This window comes from Bos indicus, chromosome 12, assembly GCF_029378745.1.
Source record: "Bos indicus isolate NIAB-ARS_2022 breed Sahiwal x Tharparkar chromosome 12, NIAB-ARS_B.indTharparkar_mat_pri_1.0, whole genome shotgun sequence".
NCBI lineage: Eukaryota > Metazoa > Chordata > Mammalia > Artiodactyla > Bovidae > Bos > Bos indicus.
This window is the reverse complement of record NC_091771.1, coordinates 86881868-86906408: the sequence shown is the minus strand read 5'-3', so window position 1 is coordinate 86906408 and position 24541 is coordinate 86881868. Positions and strand designations below refer to the sequence as shown.

Here is a 24541-nt window from a genome sequence, read left to right as displayed (position 1 = left end):
TTGCAGGGAGAAATATCAATAACCTCAGATATGCAGATGACACCACCCTTATGGCAGAAAATGAAGAGGAACTAAAAAGCCTCTTGATGAAAGTGAAAGAGGAGAGTGAAAAAGTTGGCTTAAAGCTCAACATTCAGAAAACAAAGATCATGGCATCTGGTCCCATCACTTCATGGCAAATAGATGGGGAAACAGTGGAAACAGTGTCAAACTTTATTTTTCTGGGTTCCAAAATCACTGTAGATGGTGACTGAAGCCATGAAATTAAAAGATGTTTACTCCTTGGAAGAAAAGTTATGACCAACCTAGATAGCATATTCAAAAGCAGAGACATTGCTTTGCCAACAAAGGTCCGTCTAGTCAAGGCTATGGTTTTTCCTGTGGTCATGTATGGATGTGAGAGTTGGACTGTGAAGAAGGCTGAGCACCAAAGAATTGATGCTTTTGAACTGTGGTGTTGGAGAAGACTCTTGAGAGTCCCTTGGACTGCAAGGAGATCCAACCAGTCCATTCTGAAGGAGATCAGCCCTGGGATTTCTTTGGAAGGAATGATGCTAAAGCTGAAACTGCAGTACTATGGCCACCTCATGTGAAGAGTTGACTCATTGGAAAAGACTCTGATGCTGGGAGGGATTGGGGGCAGGAGAAGAAGGGGGACGACAGAGGATGAGATGGCTGGATGGCATCATTGACTTGATGGACGTGAGTCTCAGTGATCTCCAGGAGCTGGTGATGGACAGGGAGGCAGGGGCGATTCATGGGGTGGCAAAGAGTCAGACACGACTGAGCAACTGATCTGATCTGATGTGATCTGAAGACATTCATCTGAGAATAGTCTCATTCACCTTAAAGGAGTTCTCAACAATTATCACCAAAGAAACTTTAAAAAAGTCTCTTAAAGTAAGTTGAATCCAGAAGTGCTGTGCATTACGAAGGGAGTTTCTGAATACCTCAAGAGTTACACAGTCCCTTAGTCATCAAGAAGAAGCTCACAAGACATGGGCCACCTGCATCATCCTGTGTTGTACTACAGCATGTTTCTGATACAAATGGACCACCTAGAGTCAGCATGAACCTCCAAGGTAAGGGCGCCGTCCTCAGCAAGTCAGTCCCACTTCGCATGTCAGCCACAGGTCTGGGCATTCCCAGGCCACCTGCACTTTGGAGCCAACTAGCTACAATTTCAGGTGTTCCTTCAAACTGTCTCAGGTTAGATGATTCCCTGGAATGACTCAAGAAAGCCTTATACTTAAAACTGCATGGCTACAAACTTCATTTGGGTTTTCCCATAACATCCCAAACCAACTTTTTGGGAGTTTCAACATGAAGTATACAGACCAAGATAAACAGACACACACGGTAAGGTCTTGGAGGGCCCTAAACTCAGGTCCTGTGTCCTCTTTCCATGGAGCAAGGGCACATTATCATCCTAGTGTATCGGTATGTTTACCAACAAGGAACAGAGGCTAGGCTGGCTCAAAGCTCCCATCCTTATCCTGAAATTGCATCATTGGATTTTAGATGCTCAGAGTGAACCAGGTCAAAGGGTTGGGTGGATAAGACGGTGGACAGATGGAAAACAGTGGCCCCGTCTTGTTCTAATGCTATGGGCATCTCCGTTTGGAAAGCGATTTCATAGAAGATGGCAAGGACCGTGAGCGAGAATTTTGTTGAGGCTGCCATCACCCTAATACCAAAACCAGACGAAGAAAACTACAGGCCAACATCACTGGTGAACATAGATGCAAAGATCCTATTTCCTTTTGTGTTGCTAAGTTGGCTTGTTCATTTTACCTTTCCCCTGAAGGCAAAAGGTAGTTTTCTTTCTTTGTCTGGTTTTGGTATTAGGGTGATGGCAGCCTCAACAAAATTCTAGCAAACAGAATCCAACAACATACTAAAAAGATCATACATCATGACCAAGTGGGCTTTATCCAAGGGAAGGAAGGATGCTTCAATATTTGCAAATCAATCAATGTGATACAGCACATTAACAAATTGAGATAAATTTCAATTTGAGATATGATTATCTCAATAGATGCAGAGAAAGCCTTTGCAAAATTAAACACCCATTTATGATAAAAACTCTCCAGAAAGCAGGCAAAGAAGGAACATACCTCAACATAATAAAAGCCATCTATAATGAACCCACAGCAAGCATTATCTTCAGTGGCAAAAAATTGAGAACATTTCCTCTAAAGTCAGGAACAAGACAAGGGTGCCCACTTTCACCACTACTATTCAACACAGTTTTGGAAATTTTAGGCACAGCAATCAGAGAAGTAAAAGAAATGAAAGGAATTCAGATTGGAAAAGAAGTAAAACTCTCATTGCTTGCAGATGATCCTCTACATAGAAAACCCTACACACACCACCAAAAAATTACTAGAGCTAATCAATGAATAAAGTTGCAGGATACAAAATTAATACACAGAAATCCCTTGCATTCCTGTACACTAACAATGAGAAAACAGAAAGAGAAATTAAGGAAACAATCCATTCACCATTGCAACAAAAAGAATAAAATACGTAGGAATAAATTTACCTAAGCAAACAAAAGACCTATATATAGAAAACTATAAAACACTGATGAAAGAGGTCAAAGACGAGACAAATAGATGGATAAGTATACCATGTTCATGGATCAGAAGAATCAATATAGTGAAAGTGAGTATACTATCCAAAGCAATCTATAGATTCAATGCAATCCCTATCAAGCTACCAAAGGTATTTTTCACAGAATTAGAACAAATAATTTCACAATTTGTGTGGAAACACAAAAAACCTCAAATAGCCAAAGCAATCTTGAGAAAGAAGAATGGAACTGGAGGAGTCAACCTGCCTGACTCCAGACTATCCTGCAAAGCTACAGTCATCAAGACAGTATGGTACTGGCACAAAGACAGAAATATAGATCAATGGAATAAAACAGAAAGCACAGAGATTAATCCACACACCTATGGATACCTTATTTTTGATAAAGGAGGCAAGAATATACAAGACAATCTCTTTAACAAGTGATGCTGGGAAACCTGGTCAACCACCTGTAGAAGAATGAAACTAGAACCCTTTATAACACCATACACAAAAATAAACTCAAAATGGATTAAAGATATAAATGTAAGACCAGAAACTATAAAATTCTGAGGAAAACATAGGCAGAACACGCACTTGCTTGCTCAGAAATCATAGCAGGATCCTCTATGATCCACCTCCCAGAGTAATGGAAATAAAAGCAAAAATAAACCAATGGGACCTAATTAAAAGCTTTTGCACAATGAAGGAAACTATAAGCAAGGTGAAAAGACAACCTTCAGAATGAGAGAAAATAATAGTAAATAAAACAACTGACAGAAAACTAATCTCAAAAACATACAAGCAGCTCATGCAGCTCAATACCAGAAAAATAAATGACCCAATCAAAAAATGGGCCAAAGAACTAAACAGACATTTCTCCAAAGAAGATATACAGATGGCTAAAAAACACATGAAAAGATGCTCAACATCACTCATTATCAGAGAAATGCAAATCAAAATCACAGTAAAGTACCATTTCATGCTGGTCAGAATGGCTGCTATCAAAAAAGTTTACAAACAATAAACGCTGGAGAGGGTGTGTTGGTGGGAATCCAAACTAGTATTGCCACTACGGACGATAGTGTGGAGATTCCTTAAAAAACCTGGAAATAGAATTGCCATATGACCCAGCAATCCCACTGCTGGGCATACACACTGAGGAAATCAGAATTGAAAGAGACACCTGTACCCCAATGTTCATTGCAGCACTGTTTATAATAGCCAGGACACGGAGGCGAGCTAGATGTTTATTGGCAGAAGAATGGATAAGAAAGTTTTGGTACATAAACACAATGGAATATTACTCAAGCTATTAAAAAGAACACATTTGAGTCAGTTCTAATGAGGTGGATAAAACTGGAGCCTATTATACAGAGTGAAGTAAGTCAGAAAGAAAAACACCAATACAGTATATTAACATATTTATATGGAATTTAGAAAGATGGTAATGACAACCCTATGTGCAAGACAGTAAAATAAACACAAATATAAAGAACAGACTTTTGGACTCTGGGAGAAGGTGAGGGCACAATGATTTGAGAGAATAGCACTGAAACATGTATATTACCATATGTGAAATAGATGACCAGTCCAAGTCTGATGCATGAAACAGGGCTCTCAAAGCTGGTGCACTGGGACAACCCAGAGGGATGGGATGGGGAGGGAGGTGGGAGGGGGGCTTTGGAGCAGGGGACGCATGTACACCCGTGGCTGATTCATGTCGATGCATGGCAAAAACCACCACAATATTGTAAAGTAATTAGCCTCCAATTAAAATAAATTAATTTTTTAAAAGGAAATAGGAAGCTGGGGGGTTAAATGATGAAGAAAGATGGGCAACTGTAATTCAGATGAGGTTTTATTTGTTAAATCTTCATAATGAGGACTAGAGATAAAAAGTGGGAGAAGAAAAAATTACAGAAGAAAAACTGTAGATTATATGGAGGAGAGAAGACATTTTAAGTTCTTTATAACTCTATGCTTCTCCTATCAATGAATATGCCCTGATCTGTCCTGGGAAAAATAAGGAAAAGGGAAAAAAAGGAGGGGAGCTTGCAGAAGATCTCAGCAACAGTGAGGAGAGAAGATAGAGACCCAAACCCTCCCCAAACACTGGGTGTTGTAACCACTGACTTCCACCCTACTAGTGGTTAGGAGAGAAATGCTGCTTTGTAAATGACGCCTAAGAGATTTTTAAAGAAATACATTTCTGTTTCCTGTCAATCATGTCAGTTGTCTGATTCACTTCATAATGGCCTCTACTTGAAAATGTCCCAACGTAGCTCAGTAAATTGTTGCCCAAATCAATCACCACTGTGAAACTGTGCTAAAAATCAACAGCTAGTCTTATTTTTTCTCTAAAAAATACACGCATTTGCCAGCTTTAAAGAAAGTGTTCTCATTCATAATGTTTGTGGGCTTCTTTATAGCTGGGGTTGTTGTTTTTGTTCAGCTGCTCAGTCGTGTCTGACTCTTTGGGACCCCATGGACTGCAGCACACCAGGCTTCCCTGTCCCTCACTATCTCCCAAAGTTTGCCCAAGGAGACTTCAGATGTCCACATTTTCCCTTCCCACACTAAAACAAGGTCTGAAAGTCAACTATACAAATTAAGAATTTTTGCCTTAAAACATAACTATACCTAGTTATTTTCATCCTGTTTATTCCAGTTCATATTTATTTCTAACACTACAAAGATAAAATCATGAATGATAAAAGAAACTTTACAAAATATCTTACTTGAGTTGCTCTTCAATATAATTTTAGATTTTATCCCCAAAGAAAGTCTTAACATTAGACTTAATCTCCACCACCTGACAAAACAGATTCGGAGATGGGAAGCACCTTCCTCAAGGTCCCACTGATTGTATGCAGCAGATTTTTGCTTTAGTCTGAAATATTTTTTCCTCGTGCATGTATCTTACTGAGATATAAAATACATAGCACAAAATTCACACTTTCATGGAGTACCAGTCAGTGCTTTTTAGCACATTCACAAATGCGTGTAACCATCTCATCTACTTCCAGAAAATTTCCATCATTTCCCTAAAGAAACCCCATATCCATTCAGAGTTACTTCCCATTTTCCCCTCACCCTGCTCATCCAACTACTAATGTACCTTCTGTCTCGGTGCATTTGCTAATCCCAGGCATTTCATTATAAATTCAGCAATACACTATGTGGCCTCCTGTGTCTGACTTTCTTCACTTAGCACAATATTTTTTAAGTTTCCCCTTGTTTATAGCATGTGTCAGTCTTTAGGACATACTTTAGATAGTAAGAAATCATTAGTTTTATACTTAAGACAGAAAACAGTGACTATTTGTATTAATTCCCTCATAGCTTAGTTGGTAAAGAATCTGCCTGCAACGCAGGAGACCCTGCTTTGATTCCTGGGTCATGAAGATCCCTGGAGAAGGGATAGATTATCCACTCCAGTATTCCAGGGCTTCCCTTGTGGCTCATCTGGTAAAGAATCCACCTGTAATGTGGGAGACCTGGGTTTGATCCCTGGTCAGGAAGATCCCCCAGAGAAGGCAAAGGCTGCCCACTCCAGGATTCTGGCCTGGAGAATTCCATGGACTATATAGTCCATGGGGTCACAAAGAGTCAGACATGACTGAGTGACCTTCACTTCACTTCATTTGTATTAATATTCCCTACTTGAGCAAATTTAGCCATGATGATAGTTACTGGAAATCTCTTGCTTTCTTGTTAGATAGTTATTGGTTCAGTTAGAAATATGGAATGTACTTAAAAAAATACTACCATTGGTCTCATGATGACAAACTGAATGAAGGACTGAGATGGCAATGTTTAAAAATCAGAGGGTTTTCACGCCTGACTTATTTACTGTCCACAAGCATCTTTCAGCAAACACCGATAGGCAGGCTCTAACTTTTGGCTGCGAGACGGGCTTAACGTTCACTGAAAGGTGACAGGTGACTAGGGAGGATGCCCAAGGAGGAAGACTGAGTCCTCGGGAGTGAGGTCGACGACTTTGTGATCGGGGAGGAGGCACTCACAGCTTGCTGGGAAGGACCGGAAGGTCAGGGACGATCTCTTCATAAGGGTCCTCTTGGGCCAAGGTCTGAACACAGAGAGACGCCTGCGTTTTTCCTTCCCAGGCAGACTCGGCCTTCAGCAGCATTTCCTCAATCAACTCCGACGCAGCGACGTCTGCAAGAAACCAAGAGGCGATCGGAGCCGGTGAGTGCTGACGTCACAGGAAACCGCTCCCTTTCTATGACCCTGCTGCGCTTACCATGCTACGACTTATCAACACACGAAGCAAAACGAAAAACAGGAAAAGTCCACGGTGGGAATACAATGGCAGCATCACCATTGCAAAAGACCGTTCCCTGGTACATCAGTGAGTGGCATATTTAATTACAAATGAAAAGAACAAATATAAAAATAATACTCATGGAGTGGTCACGGGTAAAATGCGAAACCACTGAGAAGCCGGGCTTGACAGAACTTAAAGTCGGTTTTCCTCTGTGAGAATCTCCCTTTATCCTGGTGAATATGAGTCAAGAGAGGAAAAGAGCTGTACCCTCCCAACAACTGGGCGCTTATGAAACGGGCAGCAGGCGTTCTACAGGCATTCTGCTAAGTGGGCAGATGAACAAGTAAATACTCGGTTGTGCCTTTAAAAACAGCAGGTCTGGCCTCTCTCCATAGCCTAGTCTTCACTTTCAATAAGAAATAAAAATAATCATATTTCCCTACAAATCACACGTTAACAATGACATCCGAACATTCTCGGGCAGCACTATAGATGTGCATTAATCAGATTTACGCTTGTTAGCAACTGAAACTGAAAATCAGCACATCCTGAAGAAAAAGTGGCATTAACAATTAGAAACCTGATGGCCACAGCTGCTCCTTTTGGCCCTCACCACTAAACTGTGTAACCTCCCGTGTCCATGGACTTGAGTTACATGCTTTACAGGCTGGGTGAAGTAACTCAGCTACTGCAAGAAGATATTTAAGCCAGGATTTGATCATCATTTGCTTTAGATTAAATCATTCCGTGTAATGAGCAGGAGACAGCTCAGGGCCCTCATCTCGGGAGATTATTTCTGTACCAAGAAACAGCGCTACGTCCAACTGCTTGTATCCCCTAGATAATCCTTCATGTGTTCATTCCAAATTCAAAGAACACAAAATAGCAAGAATAGAATGCAGCAGTGATGAATGATTTTTCTGTGCTCAGCTGAAATGGGTGTGTAGCTCACTGTCCTTTGCACTATTATCTAACTCCTCGCTCTTACAGTTGCATGAGATGCCGTGTGCCCTGTGTCTGCTTGAAGCTTCTCACTGCCTCGAAGTCCTCAGTCCCTTGTGTGTGTGAGAAGTATTTTCATTCAATCAGCAAGTGTTTACTAAGAATCTACTTCGCACCCATCACGATGTCCCCTGTGATCAACACGGCATGGAAAACGGATTACGCGGATGCTAGACGCTGCATGAGCAAAGCAGGCAAAACTGTCTGAGGCTCATCAGACACAAGGTCCGCGGCGGCCGGGGCGAGCCTAGACCAACAGGTTAGTCACTCCTGGGGCTCTGGGACTGTCCCTGTCAATCGCCTTGGGTCTCTCTTTTTTGGCAAGTTCATACTAGACCTGAGAGGTCAAAGTGTGACAGACAGGGGTCCCTGCAGTCGGAGGTCAATCATATACACTATTCTCCGGGAGAAATGCCAGAATTACGATCCTGGAAAAACGTCACCTTCTCTTAGAACTAGAGTTAACAGAGGACGTGACTTGAATTTCCAATAAAAATGTTTGGAAAAGGAATGGAAAAAGCTACAAATTTCTATTTACTCTTTTCATATTTACCATTAAGCACATATTTTTGTAGGTAATGGTAAGACTACTGCCCTATCATTAATATTAACGTGATTCTGAAGTTTGAAACTATTAAGCTGTCTGACAGGGGTTAGTTAAGTCTTCAGTCTATTTTCAGCAAATAAGATGAATAAACATTAGACAATGATACTTAATTCCAATAAAATAAGAAATAGAGCATTCTGTCTTAACTTGGCGGTTTATCAGGTAATCATACTTCGCCTTGAGACACCCAAGGCGATTGAAATGAAATAAGAAAGTTCAGGCATGACAAGCTTTTAGGTCACTGGAGGAATAAAAATGAGAAGAATAAGCATATTTATGTTATTCATATCAATTATTACCTTCAAAATTTTTATATCATTTTGTTACTTTCACTAGATTTTTCTCTTTGTTACTTAGAACTTTTATTTTTTAATATACCAAAACACCTTACAGGTAGTAACATTGTTGTCAACTTTTAAAAATTAGAAAATTAATGTAGCACTCAGTTTTTAAGAGTGGCAGAAAGAACTCTAGAAAACTTCAAAAGGTATTTATTAGAAAATAAGCAACATTAAGATCGTCAAAGTTTTAAATTAGGTTGGTAATACTAGTCTCTATTGTCTGCAATATAAATATTTGTGCAGAAAGAAAAAAATACCATTACCATTTTAGAATACCCTAAAGAACAAGCATGTATTTTAGAAAATCTATTTTAAAGTGAGCAACAGTGCAAGAATCACTGCCCAGAAAATTTAAAGCCTCAAAAGCACATTGCAGTGCAGTACAATGCAATGATCCCTGTGAATGGTAACTATTCTCTAATAGACTCCCGTAACAGAGCAGTGTGTAGGAGTCAGCGACACAGGCTTGGCTGGCGTGGTGGGGGGAGCGTTTCACTGAGCGTCCCCGGAGACACTGACTCACGAGGTAGCTGGGGCAGTGATGGGCCAGCCACTCCAGGAAGACAGAAAAGGGCCTGGTATGATGTTCATGGCTTACCAGAAGCCTTCTCCTCATGGCAGTTCAGAAGGTGCGGATTTGCCTGATGCATCAGAAGAAGCTTCACCAGGTTCGCCTGAAACAGGAAAGGTAACTGACATAGTAACGATTACGCTGGATGCTCAGGATTCAGCGGCAAAGTGTCCACAGCCACCATCCTCCAGGGGCACAGATGGAAGGGAAATGCATTAGTGTGACCTACTGCCCCAGAGGTTTCTTACTCTCTGCTCCCAGTCCTTACTCATTTTTTTTTAAATGACATTCAAACTGTTTCATCAATTAACACATTCAAATAAAATTTATTCATCACATAAGGGTTAAATCATTGAGGTTATGAAAAGGTTCACTTAATATTTCTCAGGTTTATTTTAGGGCATTGTTTGAGAGGGAATGGGGCTTCCCTGATGGCTCAGCAATAAGGAAGTCACCTCTAATGCAGGACAAACTGGAAATGTGAGTTCTATCCCTGGGTCAGGAAGTTCCCTTAGAGGAGGAAATGGCAACATGCTCCAGTATTCTTGCCTAGAAAATCCCATGGACAGAGTTGCCTGGCAGAATACAGTCCATGGGGTTGCAAAGAGTTGGACATGACTAAAGTGACTTAGCACGCGCACGCACACACACACACACACACACACACACACGGGAGGGTTTATACGTTATAGTGTGCTTTGTTTTGGAGCAGGAAGTGGCAACTCACTTCATTATCACTGCCTGGGAAATTCCATGGACAAAGGAGTCTGGTGGGCTACAGTCTATGGAGTCACAAAAAAGAGGGGCACAGGACTTAGCCACTGAACTAGTGCTGTGTTTCAGCAATTCACGAAAGTCACACTTCTCATTTCTCTCCATCCATTACAGCACCAGGGCTGAACTGCAACCTAAGGTCCACTGGACAATTAGAAGAACTTCATCTCAAGTTATCAGAATAAAGCACCTTGATGAGAGATTAATATATTTTTAAGTTTATTATAAGACACGATACATCAAAGAGTATATATAATGGATATGTACCACTGAGAGAGCAAATAACAAATAGAGTCCCATGCACTCAAGTTTTTAAAATGTCATTCATGGTATTTCTGTGTGTTTTTCTCCCAAATTATCCCTGTTCCTACTTCCCAGAGTTGGCCACTGTCTTGAATTTTGTGTTACCGATTACCATGCTTTGCAGGCTTAGTCCCTCGGTATGGGAGGGCCCCTAATCAACATATCGCTTGGCTGCATATGTTTTTGACATTTATAGAAACGAAAGTCCTGAAGTATGAATTCTTCTGTGCTTTTACTTTCAAGAATTATGGCGGATTCATTTTGATATTTGGCAAAACTAATACAATTATGTAAAGTTTAAAAATAAAATAAAATAAAATAAAAGAATTAATACTGCATTTCCGAGCATCCTTGGAGGTGATGGGTTTAGCAACCCTTCATTCCTTTGTTTGGCTGCACAGAGTTACCTTGTACAAACATATCACAATTTAGCCACCTTCCTCCTGGTGGACATTCAAGCCACAGCAATCATTCATCTATACTTACAGATAATGTTGTTATAAATACTCTAGTTTATATCTCTTGGTGTACACCTTGTTCAAGATGGCAGTGGTGATAGGCTACGTGCAGAAATCCTCACTTGGCGTTGGGGCCGTGAGCAAAGCGACTGTGCTCACCCCCAGCTCCTCCTCTCCTACTGAGAGATCCCCATAAACCAGCCCTGCCCACACCTCTCCATCCTCTGATCAGAGAATAAAGCTTCCACACAGGGGACTATACTCAATATCCTGTAATAGACCATAGTGGGAAAGAATACTAAAATCAGTGACCATGTGTCACTGAATCACTTTGCTGTAGACCAGAAACTAACATAACATTTTAAATCAACTCTACTTAAATTAACAAAAAAGAAGAAGCTCCCCTTTGGTTGTGAGCCCAGCTGCTCAACCCTGTTCTATTGCTGTGAGTGAAGGAGGCAGGAGGATCCTTTCTGGAGCCAGATTTGAAAGGGTCAGTAACAGCATCTCAGTAATATTCATCTCAATACATGAGTATGGCTTACTGCCCCATTTATTTAGATCTTCTTTAGCTTTTATTACATTGTTTCATATTTATATTATATTGTTAAATAGTTTCTAATGTATAAATCTTACACATCTTTTGAAAAAAGATTTCTGTATATTTTATGCTTTTAATGAAATACTGTGAACAATTTAATGGTTCTCGTTTTGTTTTGTTCTTTTTTTTTTAATTTTGGGAGATTCCTTTGGAATTTTTAATCTTTCTTTTCCTAACTTTGTCCTTCCATTTCTTGGTTTATTATATTGATTAAAAGGGGGCTGGCTTTTCTGGTCTGTGGCTTTGTTGTTTTTGCAACACTTGAGGGTCATTCTCCACCCATGCAAGCACTCTGTCCAAACATCCCCAAGTATTTCCCCACCCACCACTTACTGATCTTGTTAGTGTTCTCATTCGAAAATGAACTACATTCTAAATAGTCTGTCCCCTCGCTAGCTTTCCCACAGGTTCATCCCAAATCAGGGTTTGGCTTTACAGAACATAAAATATAACAGTAACACTTAAATCATGTTACAGCAGACTGCTTCTATTTAGGGCTTAATTTTATTTCCAAATATACACAGTTTACTAAAGATGCAGATGTTCTCTTGAAATCTGAAAAGATATAATACATAGAGCAGGGTCCCAGCACATTAAAGTGGGTTAGGAAAGAGTTTTGTTTTATATTAAAAATGTGAGAGATTTGCTTGCTTTTCAACCATAAGAAAGGAAGGGAGGTTGGGAGGAAAGGATAGGGGACAGAGAGAACAGAGTGGAGTGAGGGAGGAAGGGAAAGTGGAAGACAGGAACAGGAGAAAGGAAAGACAGAAACACAAAGCCAAGAACTAAGTAAGATCACTCTTGATTTTCACAATTTGGAAAAAACGGCAGCACCTAAAGGCTTTTACGTCTCGGCAAAACTGTCAGATTGTCGGGAGAGTCTAATAATCACTCTGCATTTTCTAAATTCAATTCACTCTTCACGACACTCCAGAGAGAAAACAAACTCCCTCCCTCCACAGCTTCCCCTGTACCTGCAGAGAGCATTTAAGTCATCAAAGCAAATGGTTTCCTACATGAAAATCTTTAACAACAAAAAGTACTTCCATTTTATTTCAGGCCTGTAAAAACAAACATTCATCTGTGGAATGAAGAAGCTTCTCTCGCTTGGGGAATTCCATTCCTTTTTGTTGAAAGTCAGTAATTCCCGAGCGCTTCCGCTTGGAAATCAAGGAGGCATGCTCCAGAACTAAATTAAGCAGGGTAGTGGTGATTTCACTCTCAGAGTAGTCTGGAACATGTGTCTTAACCTCAGAAAAGATCTTGGCAGTAAATGACTTCAATGCGAGTAGTAAAGTGTAGAACCGAACAAGGATGCACCTTCACTATTACAGAAGCTTTATAATCACCAAAACGATCAAAGGGTAGTAAGGTGACTGACGTTCTGTGTGCGTGTGCCTGAGTGTGTGTGTGTGTGTGTGTAAGGAGGCTCTACATGACTGATAGAAAATGTATTTAAGCTGAAATTTAAATTCACACTGGCTATGGACTTTACTCATTCCTTGGATAATTATATTTCGGATTGGATAAATTCACCAAAATTAATTCCTTGATGGTCATTTTAAGTGACTTCTTTAAAAAGTAAAAAAATAAAATGAGTGTTCAGAGACAGACAAATTCCTAGTTCAGAAGCTAAAAGAGATTGTTTCACTTAAAGAGAAATTATAATAAAGGTCTCTGGGAATTCAGAATTTATATATACCCTCCACTCACTGGCTCACACGCTGCATCTTCCTGAGTAAACGTGTCTTAACTCAAGACCATCTGAAAACCGTCAGGTGTACAGACCCCTCGATGGCCTCTTTGGACCGCTAACATGTTCTGCCCTTCATGGGGCTCCCCCTCCATCGTGTGCGGTTTCTTTGGCTCGTCCATCAAAAGTCTGTATGTCCAGCCCCACCTGCACGCGCCCAGCTGTCTCCTGGATCTCCACCTGAACATGTCTCCCGTTGGCCCAGGGATCTCACGGTGCGTGCTCCCCCACCCTTTCTTCACACATGCGTTCAGTGACGCACTGAGACAGACAAGCGTCTGCACAACTGGAACATTCACTGGCTCTCGTTAATAAGTGCTAACTGAGAGCTCTGTGCCAGCCCTCTGCAGACAAGAAACCAGTGTTGCTCTTGGTTCTCCCAGACTGGAGAGCGACAAGGACAAATGCTAGAGACATTCCTAACACATGATCACTGATGTGACGGGATGGATACAGTTGCTACGCAGGGCGCCTGAGGGGGAATGTCACTGGGACCCAGAAAGGTAGGAAAGACGGTCAGTGAAGTGACCGCTCCGAGCCATGCTGCAGGGCGGGGAAGGGTGAACCAGTCAACACTTCTAAGAAAAGCAAAGAACATGAAAAGGAGGAACAGGGTGGCCTATTCCAGAAATTAAAAGACGTTCGGTATCACGGTGTCCTCCAACCTGGTGGGGGAATAGGAAGAATCATGAAGGAGAATTAAGCAGGATTCCTGGCGCATGGGGACTCATGAACTGTGTTACGGAATAGGCATTTTATGTCATCAGCTGTGGAAAGGATGGTGGATTGAATACTTTGTTTGTATGTCCATGCAGAAATCTCACTGTAGCCCCACTGCTGAGAGTGGAGTGGCTGAGAACCAGGGGACTCTGCTAGGAGGCTGATGGGTTAATCCAGACACCACAATGCTGATCGTGAGGTGAGGGCAGACCCTGAGGATGCATGGATTGGTCGGCCGTGGTGGCAGCTCAGGCAGCTTGAAGCTATTCACCAGGGAGGAGTCTGTGGGCGCAGGGGTTTCCCAGGTACAAGACAGGCAGGAAAATGACCATGCCCAGGTTTGTGATAAGACAATGATGAAACACAGAAGGAGTGACAGGCGGGGGACGGGAAAAGAAGAGGGTAACTCCCTTGGTACCAAAGGTGATGCTGAGGACAGGTGGACAGAGATAACCCACGGGGCAGTGGTCCTCATGGGCCGGGAAACTCAGGAGAGGGCTTTGGGGGCCGTGATCATGGTGAGTATTTGGAGCTGCAAGTGTGAGATTCTCTGAAGACATGGAAATGCTGAGAAGACAGGGAACCTAGGGTGAACCACTGAGCTGGTTGATATTTGATGCTCAGAGTGGTAGGAGGAAAACCAGACAGCGTTTTCAGGTTTTTCCAATGGAAAATAAATAACCAAAGGAAAAAAAAAAAAAAAAAAACTCTGAATGTGTCTCAATTCTTATGTAATTGGGTAAAATGTATTTGAGAATACAAATAACTCCTTTGACCACCAAGATACTCAGATGTGTGATACAAATAATTTTGAAGGGAAGGAGATTTGGATATAACATTTGTATGATTATTTTATCCTTGTTTCAGGATTGCCAATCTTATTATAAACACTAAAAATATATACAAAGCTAGAAGCAAGTTCCATTTCAGGTACAAAACATAAAAATTGTAAAATCAAAGGATTTATTGCTAACATAACTTTTTCAATTCCTAGTTTTAGATAAGAATAGGCATCTATTATTCTTCTCACTGGAAAAGTTAATATATTTATAAAGGCAAGATTTAAAGTATGTATATATGTCAGTTATAAATCCCAGTACAGACGTCAATTATAAATATTTTTATAAATTATGGACCACTTTCTTCATAAAGGTATTTATATTTGTAAGACATTTATAAGAAACTGAAGTTGTTATGAATATCTGTAAAAATGTCATTAGTCTCTCCAAAATGTGAGGCTTTCTAAAGTATTTTTCACTCAACTGAGATGTATTTATTTACTTCCTTAGAGAGTTATAAATCTCCTGCGCATATAAACTGATATCCAGATAATACCTCTTTTGAAAGTATCATTCCCAAAATGAATACTAAATGGTATTTTTATGGGTGAACAAGTTTTTAAAATATCGTATGTTATTTTCTTGACAAAATAATTAAGATGCAATCTGCTCAGAATCCTCTATTAACATAAATCTCGGTTGTTTCTTGGATCTAAATCAAGGAAGAGTATTTTGGGTTTGGAGTTTTGTATTCTAATAGAAAAGCCCTGCTCTACTGACTCAGGGCCAGTGCTCAGCTCCTGGTTCTGGGCTGATAGACCCGGCCATTCAAGTGCTTCTGTGACTCTGCTGGGCACCAGGAACGCACACAGGCCGACACAGACAAACTCTGCCAGGCTGGGTCCTGTCATCTGGGGGTGACTCCATTCGCGTAGGTTTAGTGGATTAAAATGGAAAAGACAGGTGATCGTCAGACCCTATGCTTCGTATCAAAGTGTTTAAGGACTTAGAAAACTGAATCAACGGTGAGTCACTTTCCAGAGATGTGGAAGACAAAGGTGAGACGACTTTGTTTAAAATCTGCCTCATGTGCACAACGTGATGGCTGCTTTTGGAGAACTCTGGGCTGGACGTCTGTGTGAAGCTAGCAGCTGGATCAGTTGACTTGGACACTGGCTCCCTGATTGTCTGATACATTTGCCTCCATAGTCCTCCCCAATCTTCTGAGCTTCGTAATCAGAAGGGGATGGTTCTCACTGATCGAAGACCGTGGCTGGGTCCAGGCTCTGGGGACGGAGACGTGGTGAGTCTGGTCAGGCTCACACGGCCAACAAGGGCTGGCAGGTGCCCAGAGCCGGTGAGAGGCCCTGGAAATCCCTGGCACAAAGCTGCTTTAATCCCTGAGATGTACAGAACGACTTGCAAGTGTGTCGAAGTGTGAAGCAATGTCTGAGAAATACAAGGAAATATAGGAATCCCCAAAAGGAGGAATATGCTTTATAAAAGTTGGGGTCAGATACTGTGCAGCTGATTTGGGGGAAAAAAAATGCAGCAACTGTAAAGCATTTCTTAACTCATCTGTTGTCATGTCTGACTCTCTGCACCCCATGGACTGCAGGACGCCAGGCTTCCCTGTCTTTCAGCATCTCAGTAGGTGATGCCATCCAACCATCTCATCCTCTGTCATTCCCTTCTCCTCCCAAGTTCAATCTTCCCTAGCATCAGGGTCTTTTCTAATGAGCTGGCTCTTTGCATCAGGTGGCCAAAGTATTGGAGCTTCAGCTTCAGCATCAGTCCCTCCAATGAATATCCAGGACTGATTTCCTTTAGGATTGTCTAGTTGGATCTCTTTGCAGTCTAAGGGACTCTCAAGAGTTTTCTCCAACACCACAGTCCAAAAGCATCAATTCTTTGGTGCTCAGCCTTCTTTATGGTCCAACTCTCACATCCATATGTGAGTACTGGAAAAACCACAACTTTGACTATATGGACCTTTGTTGCAAAGTAATGTCTCTGTTTTATAATATGCTATCTAGGTTTGTCATAGCTTTTCTTCCAAGGAGCAAGCATCTTTGAATTTCATGGCTGCAGTCACCATCTGCAGTGATTTTGGAGCTCAAGAAAATAGTCTGTCACTTTTTCCATTGTTTCCCCATCTATTTGCCATGAAGTGATGGGACTGGATGCCATGATCTTAGGTTTTTTAATGTTGACATTTAAGCCAGCTTTTTCACTCTCCTCTTTCATCTTCAAGAGGCTCTTTAGCTCAGCTTCACTTTTTGCTATAAGGGCGGTGTTGTCTGCATATCTTTGGTTATTGATATTTCTCCCGGCAGCCTTGATTCCAGCTTGTGCTTCATCCAGCCCAGCGTTTCACATGAGGTACTTGGCATATAAGTTAAATAAGCAGGGTAATGATATACTGCCTTGAGGTACTCCTTTCCCAATTTGGAACCAGTGTGTTGTTCCATGTCTGGTTCTAACTGTTGTTTTTTGACATGCAGGTTTCTCAGGAGGTAGGTAAGGTGGTCTTGTATTCCCACCTCTTTAAGAATTTTCCACAGTTTGTTGTGATCCACATAGTCAAAGGCTTTAGCATAGTCAATGAAGCAGAAGTAGATGTTTTTCTGAAATTCTCTTGCTCTTTCTTTGATCCAACAGATGTTGGCAATTTGATCTCTGGTTCCTCTTCTAAATCCAGCTTGAACATCTGGAAGTTCTCACTGTCATCACTCAGCTAGAGCCAGACATCCTGGAGTGCGAAGTCAAGTGGGCCTTAGGAAGCATCACTACAAACAAAGTTAGTGGAAGTGATGGAATTCCAGCTGAGCTATTTCTAATGCTAAAGGATGATGCTGTGAAGGTGCTGCACTCAATATGCCAGCAAATTTGGAAAACCCATCAGTGGCCACAAGACTGGGAAAGGTCAGTTTTCATTCCATTCCCAAAGAAAGGCAGTACCAAAGAATGTTCAAACTATTGCACAATCGCACTCATTTCACATGCTAGCTAAGTAATGCTCAAAATTCTCTAAGCTTCAACAGTACGTGAGCCAAGAACTTAATTCCTTTACCATTAATCATGAATAAATGGTGAGTGTTGGAAATGTAGCAAGTACAAGGGAAATACAGTAATAATATTCATCTTAATTACTCTTCCTTTTGTAAACTACATGCAAATGTTGAATCATATTTCCCACATAAGTTCATGACTATGTTTCTCTAGGCTAAAAACATAGATCTAGAAAGGTTTTGGATCACAGACCAGGAAGGTTGTGGAACGTGACAGAAAATGGGGTGGAATTCTGACGTCCGCCAATGCTCCCTGCCTGATTCACCCATGATTCTTCTGTTTCTTGACTTTTGTGTGACAACAGTTCCAGGAAGTTCTGTGAACGAAGCAGCACCTGCATTGGGCTTATGTGTCTTACACCAAGCTCTGCAAGTCTTCCAGAAATAAGCATTTTTTTTTTAAATAGAAGCAGTTGTTTTAAAACATACCAGCTCAGACTGATTTCTTACTGGTCCTCCCCATTAATTAAAATAAACTTGGGAAAAAGCAAGCAATCCCAGAAGAACTCTGACAAGTGGAAGAAGGAAGATGGACTGGCTCAGCACCCGTGGAGGGGAGGAAACACAGGGAGGCAGGGCAGTCTGTGTCCTCACACACAGCAGAGGAGGGCACCTCTGGGCCCAATGCTTCAGCCCAACCCAGCAATGGAAGGGCAAGGGCATGTCCCTGGTGGGCAGGGACACGCTTCCCACATCTTTCAAACCATGTGTCCCTGACAATGTCAGGTGGAGCCAGCACCATGACCCTGAGAACAGTAAGTGCCAGAGGAGGCACTCTTTATCCTATGAGACTGATACCCCCCCGCCCCACTCCATGAGAGACAAGCGTGGCTAGGGAAGGGGGGCTTGCGAGCAGCAGGGGCACAATCAAAAGCCCCCAGCCCTGGAAGTTTGCTATCTCCATAGAGATTCTCCTACCCTACCCAGAGACATGGGCAGCTTGGCCCAAGGAAATACCTTCTGTCCTTCCTGGGGCACCGAAAAGAAACCCGCAAGAACCCCAGGGACCCAGGTAGACCAAGCACACCAGAGTAATACCCGAAGGATCTGAAAATTAAACCATCGCTGGGCCCACATCCCACTCCAGTAGACCAGAGCCTGGATGCTAAAGCTGAACACAGCTGCTGTTTGCTAAAACAGATTTCCATAGGACCAAGATTCTCCTAACAAAACAGTCAAAATGTCCAAGAAGCAACTAAAAACCACTCATCTTAGTCAACTAAAAGTCAGAAGAGTACACCTTGATTGATAAAAGACAATCAGTTGACACCATAAATCAAGATGAAGCATGTTGAAATTATTTGACGATGATTTTAAAGCAGGCATCATAAGATTACAAATTCTCTTGAATTATAAAACAGAACACCTCTTCAAAGACACAGCAGTTATAAGAAAGAACCAAAAGGAAATCACAGAACTGGAAAATATCATAGCAAACAGAATACATCAACTCATACCAAATATTTCATTTGACCTGAAGGCAAGTAAAACAAAAAACATACCCTGGGTTCTGATAAAACCATTTAAATGTCTAATAACAGATCTATCAATAGTGACATGTCTTAAAAACTTTTTTTTTTTTTTTGTTAAATTCTAGTCCTGTTCCTCCAGAGTTGATAACCTTATGAAAGTGGTTAAGGGAGCCAATTAGTTACTCTGAAATGATGCCTGACCCAAAATCTAAAAGTCCTGTCGGCCAAAGTGAAAAACTGGGTCAAACTATGCATTCCAGTTTGGGCAGCGCTCTGCGACATTTCACCACTTTCTGATTTAGTTCCTTCTGGAAGCAGTCTCTGACTGCCTTGGGCACATTTTGATAGTTCACTGACCATCACCTCCTCAGCACAAGCCAATAAGTTGTGTCCAAGGAATCAGTACTAGCTTATAAGTCCACGTCTCTGTTTTTTAGAGAACTTCTCCCCTACCGCATCCTGGGATCCTGCTGTGCTCTGGTGGACTACTGGTATATTGATGGTGTACTTTTGATGCCCCAAGACTCCTGTGATCTCGAGAGAACTGGAAAGCCGGAACTCTGAGGCCAATGGTTTTAGCTACCTCCAGTCTCAGCTCCTCAACACAGCCATTCACTTACACACACGTGCTTGCTAGAAGCACAGACCTGGTGTTACTAACAGCATGATAAAAATGTTTATTGAATGAATGAATCTTTTTCTACAGGAAATGTTGTCAAAGCAAACAGTGTTCCTATTAGTTTGGAAGAAGCATATCCTCAAGTAATATACTTTTCCTAAGATGCCTGAGATGCAAATAATTTCAGTGTTTTCAACAACTGGATGATTCAACTTGTATGATACATATTTTACACATTGGCTAGTATCTAAGGGATTTAACTTACTATGGATTCGGTGAGTGACATAGTTTGCACCAAACTAATGCTTGGACATCAAGAAGTTTAGCTCAAATCTTCATATATATGTAACCTCAGTTGTATTTTATACTATTAATACTAAGGCTTTCCCTAACACAACGTATTATATATATTTTAAAAAATCAACTTTAACATTAATAAATTATTATGAATACTGCTGAATTACATTCACTCACATACATTAAATACAATTGTATTTCTTCTTCATGGTAAGTCATAACCTAGTGAGAAGTTAGTTTGTGCAATAGTAACTCAAGATATATTAGCTATAGAGAATCAATTGAGAATCAATCAACTGAGAGTCAATTCAGAGAAAGAATTCTGCTATCCTTCATTTGTTACAATGAAATATAATTTATTAAGGAAAATAAAATATGAAATATTATTTTGCTTTAAATCTACTAACTGCAGGAAACAAACACAATTATCATAGACTCATGAAACCTGTACATTGAAAAGGACTGCTGCTGCTACTGCTGCTGCTGAGTCACTTCAGTCGTGTCCGACCCTGTGCGACCCCATAGACGGCAGCCCACCAGGCTCCCCCGTCCCTGGGATTCTCCAGGCAAGAACACTACAGTGGGTGTCCATTTCCTTCTCCAATGCATGAAAGTGAAAAGGGAAAGTGAAGTTGCTCAGTTGTGTCTGACTCTTAGCAACCCCATGGACTGCAGCCTACCAGGCTCCTCCATCCATGGGATTTTCCAGGCAAGAGTACTGGAGTGGGGTGCAATTGCCTTCTCCGTGAAAAGGACTATATAATGTTAAAAAAATAGTATTAAGACCATAAGTCTATAAAGACTGTTTCTGGTTTTGACTATTTCTCCAATGAGTCGGAGTACATTATGCAGAGTGTTGAGGAATGTAGGTTATGAAAGCTCTTTTGAAAAGTAAAATTTTTCTTTCAACCAAAAACATATTTTCTCAGTAAAACAATCCCATTAAAAGTCAAGTCACATCATGTCAGCACACATTTTGAAAAAAATTAAATATGAAATGATGCAATGATCATATGATAATTTTTAAAACTGAATTCAGGGCATATTTTACCTGGCCATACTTTGCTGCCAAGTGAAGCGGGGTCCAGTACTGATTATCTGCAGCGTTGAGGTCCCCGCCATGTTCCAGAAGGAGAGACACTACTTCCTTGTAGCCACTGGCGCAGGCCATGTGCAACTGCAACAAAAACACCCTTAGTCATTGAATGTGAAAGAGCAGTGACAGCGATGTACTTCATCTGGTGGTTTAAAGAGATGCATTTAATAAAGTATTGGAGCTAAAATACAAAGACCTTTAAAAAAGAAGTTATATATAATTGTATTTGTACAAGTGGACATCATTATTCTTTGGGAAAAAAAGCTAATGGGTTAAATATTATTTTCTGACTCTGACAACATGCATTTTTTCATGTAATTGTTTCCCTCTCCAGTGCTCCTTTCTACTACTGTAATCTGAATACTTTCAAATACAAAACAAAATATTTAGGTACATTATCCCTTCTTTTTTTAAATTTATTTTTAATTGAAGGATAATCACTTTACAGTGTTGTGTTGGTTTCTGCCATACATCAGCATGAATCAGCAATAGGTACATATACATCCCCTCCCTCTGGCACGTCCCTCCCACTTCCCACCCCAAATCTCCCCTCTGCTGTGTCACAGCACTGGTTTGAACTCCCTGAGAAATACAGCAAATTCCCACTGGCTGCCTACTTTACATGTGGTAATGTATGTGACTCCACACTGCTCCCACTATCTCTCCAGCCCTCTCCTTCCCACACCATGATCACGAGTCTGTTCTCTATGTCTGCATCTCCAGCTCAGTTCAGTTCAGTCGCTCAGTTGTGTCCAACTTTATATGACCCCATGGACTGCAGCACGCCAGGCTTCCTTGCCCGTCACCAACTTCTGTAGCCTGCTCAAACTCATGTCCATTGAGTCGGTGATGCCATCCAACCATCTCATCCTCTGTCGTCCCCTTCTCCTAACCCTAACCCAGCATCAGGGGCTTTCCCAATGAGTCAGCTCTTCGCATCAGGTGGCTAAAGTATTGGAGCTTCAGCTTCAGCATCAGTCCTTCCAATGAATATTCAGGACTGATTTCCTTTAGGATGGACTGGTTGGATCTCCTTGTAGTCCAAGGGACTCTCAAGAGTCTTCTCCAACACCACAGTTCAGAAGCATCAATTTTTTGGCACTCAGCTTTCTTTATAGTCCAACTCTCACATGCATACATGACCACTGGAAAAACCATAAATTTCACTAGATGGACCTTTGTTGGCAAAGTAATGTCTCTGCTTTTTAATATGCTGTCTAGGTTGGTCAGAGCTTTTCTACCAAGGAGCAAGTGTATTTTAATTTCATGACTGCATTCACCATCTGCAGTGATGTTGGAGCCCAAAAGAATAAAGCATCTCCATTGCTGACTTGCAAATGGGTTCATGAGTACCATCTTTTGAGATTGTGCATATATATATGTGTATATATATAGTTATATATATATAAAATTATATAACGTATGTTATATTTCTCTTTCTGACTTACTTCACTGTGTATAATAGGCTCTAGGTTCATCCACCTTATTAGAACTGACTCAAGTGTGTCCCTAAAAATGCTGAGTAATATTCCATTATATATATATATACCACAACTTCTTTATCCATTGATTTGTATATATATATACATACATACATATACACCACAGCTTCTTTATCCATTGATTTGTCGATGGACATCTAGGTTGCTTCCATATCCTAGTTATTATCAACACTGCTGCAAAAACACTGGGATACATGTTGTCTTTTTCAATTATGGTTTTCTCAGAGAATATGCCCAGTAGTGGGATTGTTGGGTCATATGGTAGCTTTATTCCTAGTTTTTTTTTAAAGACATCTCCATACTGTTCTCCACAGTGGCTGTATTAGTTTACACTACAACTAACAGTGCAAGAGAATTCCCTTTCTTCACACCCTCTCCAGCATTACTAACAGTTTCCCCTTCTATGTCAGCATTTGCCTTATGAATTGAGGTGGTCTTATGTTGGGTGCATAAATATTTAAAATTGTTATGTATTTCCCTTGGATTGATCCCTTGCTCATGATATAGTGTCCTTCCTTATCTCTTGTAATACTTTTTAAGGTCTATTTTGTTTGACATGAGAATTGCTACTCCAGTTTTGATTTCCATTTGCATGGAATATCTTTTTCCATCCTCTCACTTTCAGCCTGTATGTGTCTCTATGTCTGAAGTGGGTCCCTTGTAGACAGCATAGATAGGAGTCGTGTTTTTACATCCATTCAGCCAGTCTGTGTCTTTTAGCTGGAGTGTTTAAACCATTTACATTTAAAGTAATTATTAGTGTCTATGCTCCTGTTGGATTTTCTTAATTGCTTTGGTTTGTTTTTGTAGGTCTTTTCCTCTTATTGTGTTTCCTGCCTATAGAAGTCCCTTTAATACTTGTTGTAAAGCTGGTTTGGAGGTGCTAAATTCTCTTAACTTTTGCTTGTCTGTACAACTTTTATTTCTCCATCAGTTTTGAATGAGATCCTTGCCAAGTAGAGTAACTTTGGTTGTAGGTTTTTTCCCTTTCAGTACTTTAAATATATCCTGCCACTCCCTTCTGGCCTGCAGAGTTTCTGCTGAAAGATCAGCTGTTAATCGTATGGGGTGTCCCTTGTATGCTACTTGTTGCTTTTCCCTCGCTGCTTTTAATATTTTTCCTTTGTGTTTAACCTTTGTTAGTTTAATTAGTGTGTGTCTCTTCACTTTCACTTTTCACTTTCATGCATTGGAGAAGGAAATGGCAACCCACTCCAGTGTTCTTGCCTGGAGAATCCCAGGGACGGGGGAGCCTGGTGGGCTGCCGTCTATGGGGTCCCACAGAGTCGGACACGACCTAAGTGACTTAGCAGCAGCATGCTGCTGCTTTATCCTGTTTGGGACTCTCTGCACTTCTTGGACTTTATTATTTCCTTTCCCATGTTAGGGAAGTTTTCAACTATAATCTCTTCAAAAATCTCTGATGCTTTCTCTTTTTCTTCTTCTTCTGGGACCCCTATAATTTGAATGTTGGTATGTTTAATATTGTTCCAGAGGTCTCTGCTGCTGCTGCTGCTGCTGCTAAGTCGCTTAAGTCGTGTCCGACTCTGTGCGACCCCATAGACAGCAACCCACCAGGCTCCCCCGTCCCCTGGGATTCTCCAGGCAAGAACACCGGAGTGGGTTGCCATTTCCTTCTCCAATGCATGAAAGTGAAAAGGGAAAGTGAAGTCGCTCAGTCGTGTAGGACTCTTAGCCACCCCATGGACT

General features: G+C 41.1%; 1 protein-coding gene across 3 annotated transcripts in view; it reads right to left on the bottom strand.

Moving 5' to 3' along the window:
* The window catches only part of MYO16 (myosin XVI), a 518782-nt gene that overhangs the window by 283693 nt on the left and 210548 nt on the right, over window positions 1-24541 (bottom strand). For all 3 annotated transcript variants that reach the window (XM_070800476.1, XM_070800475.1, XM_070800474.1), the window contains exons 7-9: window positions 21285-21410; window positions 9414-9489; window positions 6603-6756 (exon numbers count right to left, since the gene is read on the bottom strand). In XM_070800476.1, the coding sequence (XP_070656577.1) occupies window positions 6603-6756; window positions 9414-9489; window positions 21285-21410 (356 nt within the window). The remainder of the gene's footprint in view (window positions 1-6602; window positions 6757-9413; window positions 9490-21284; window positions 21411-24541) is intronic.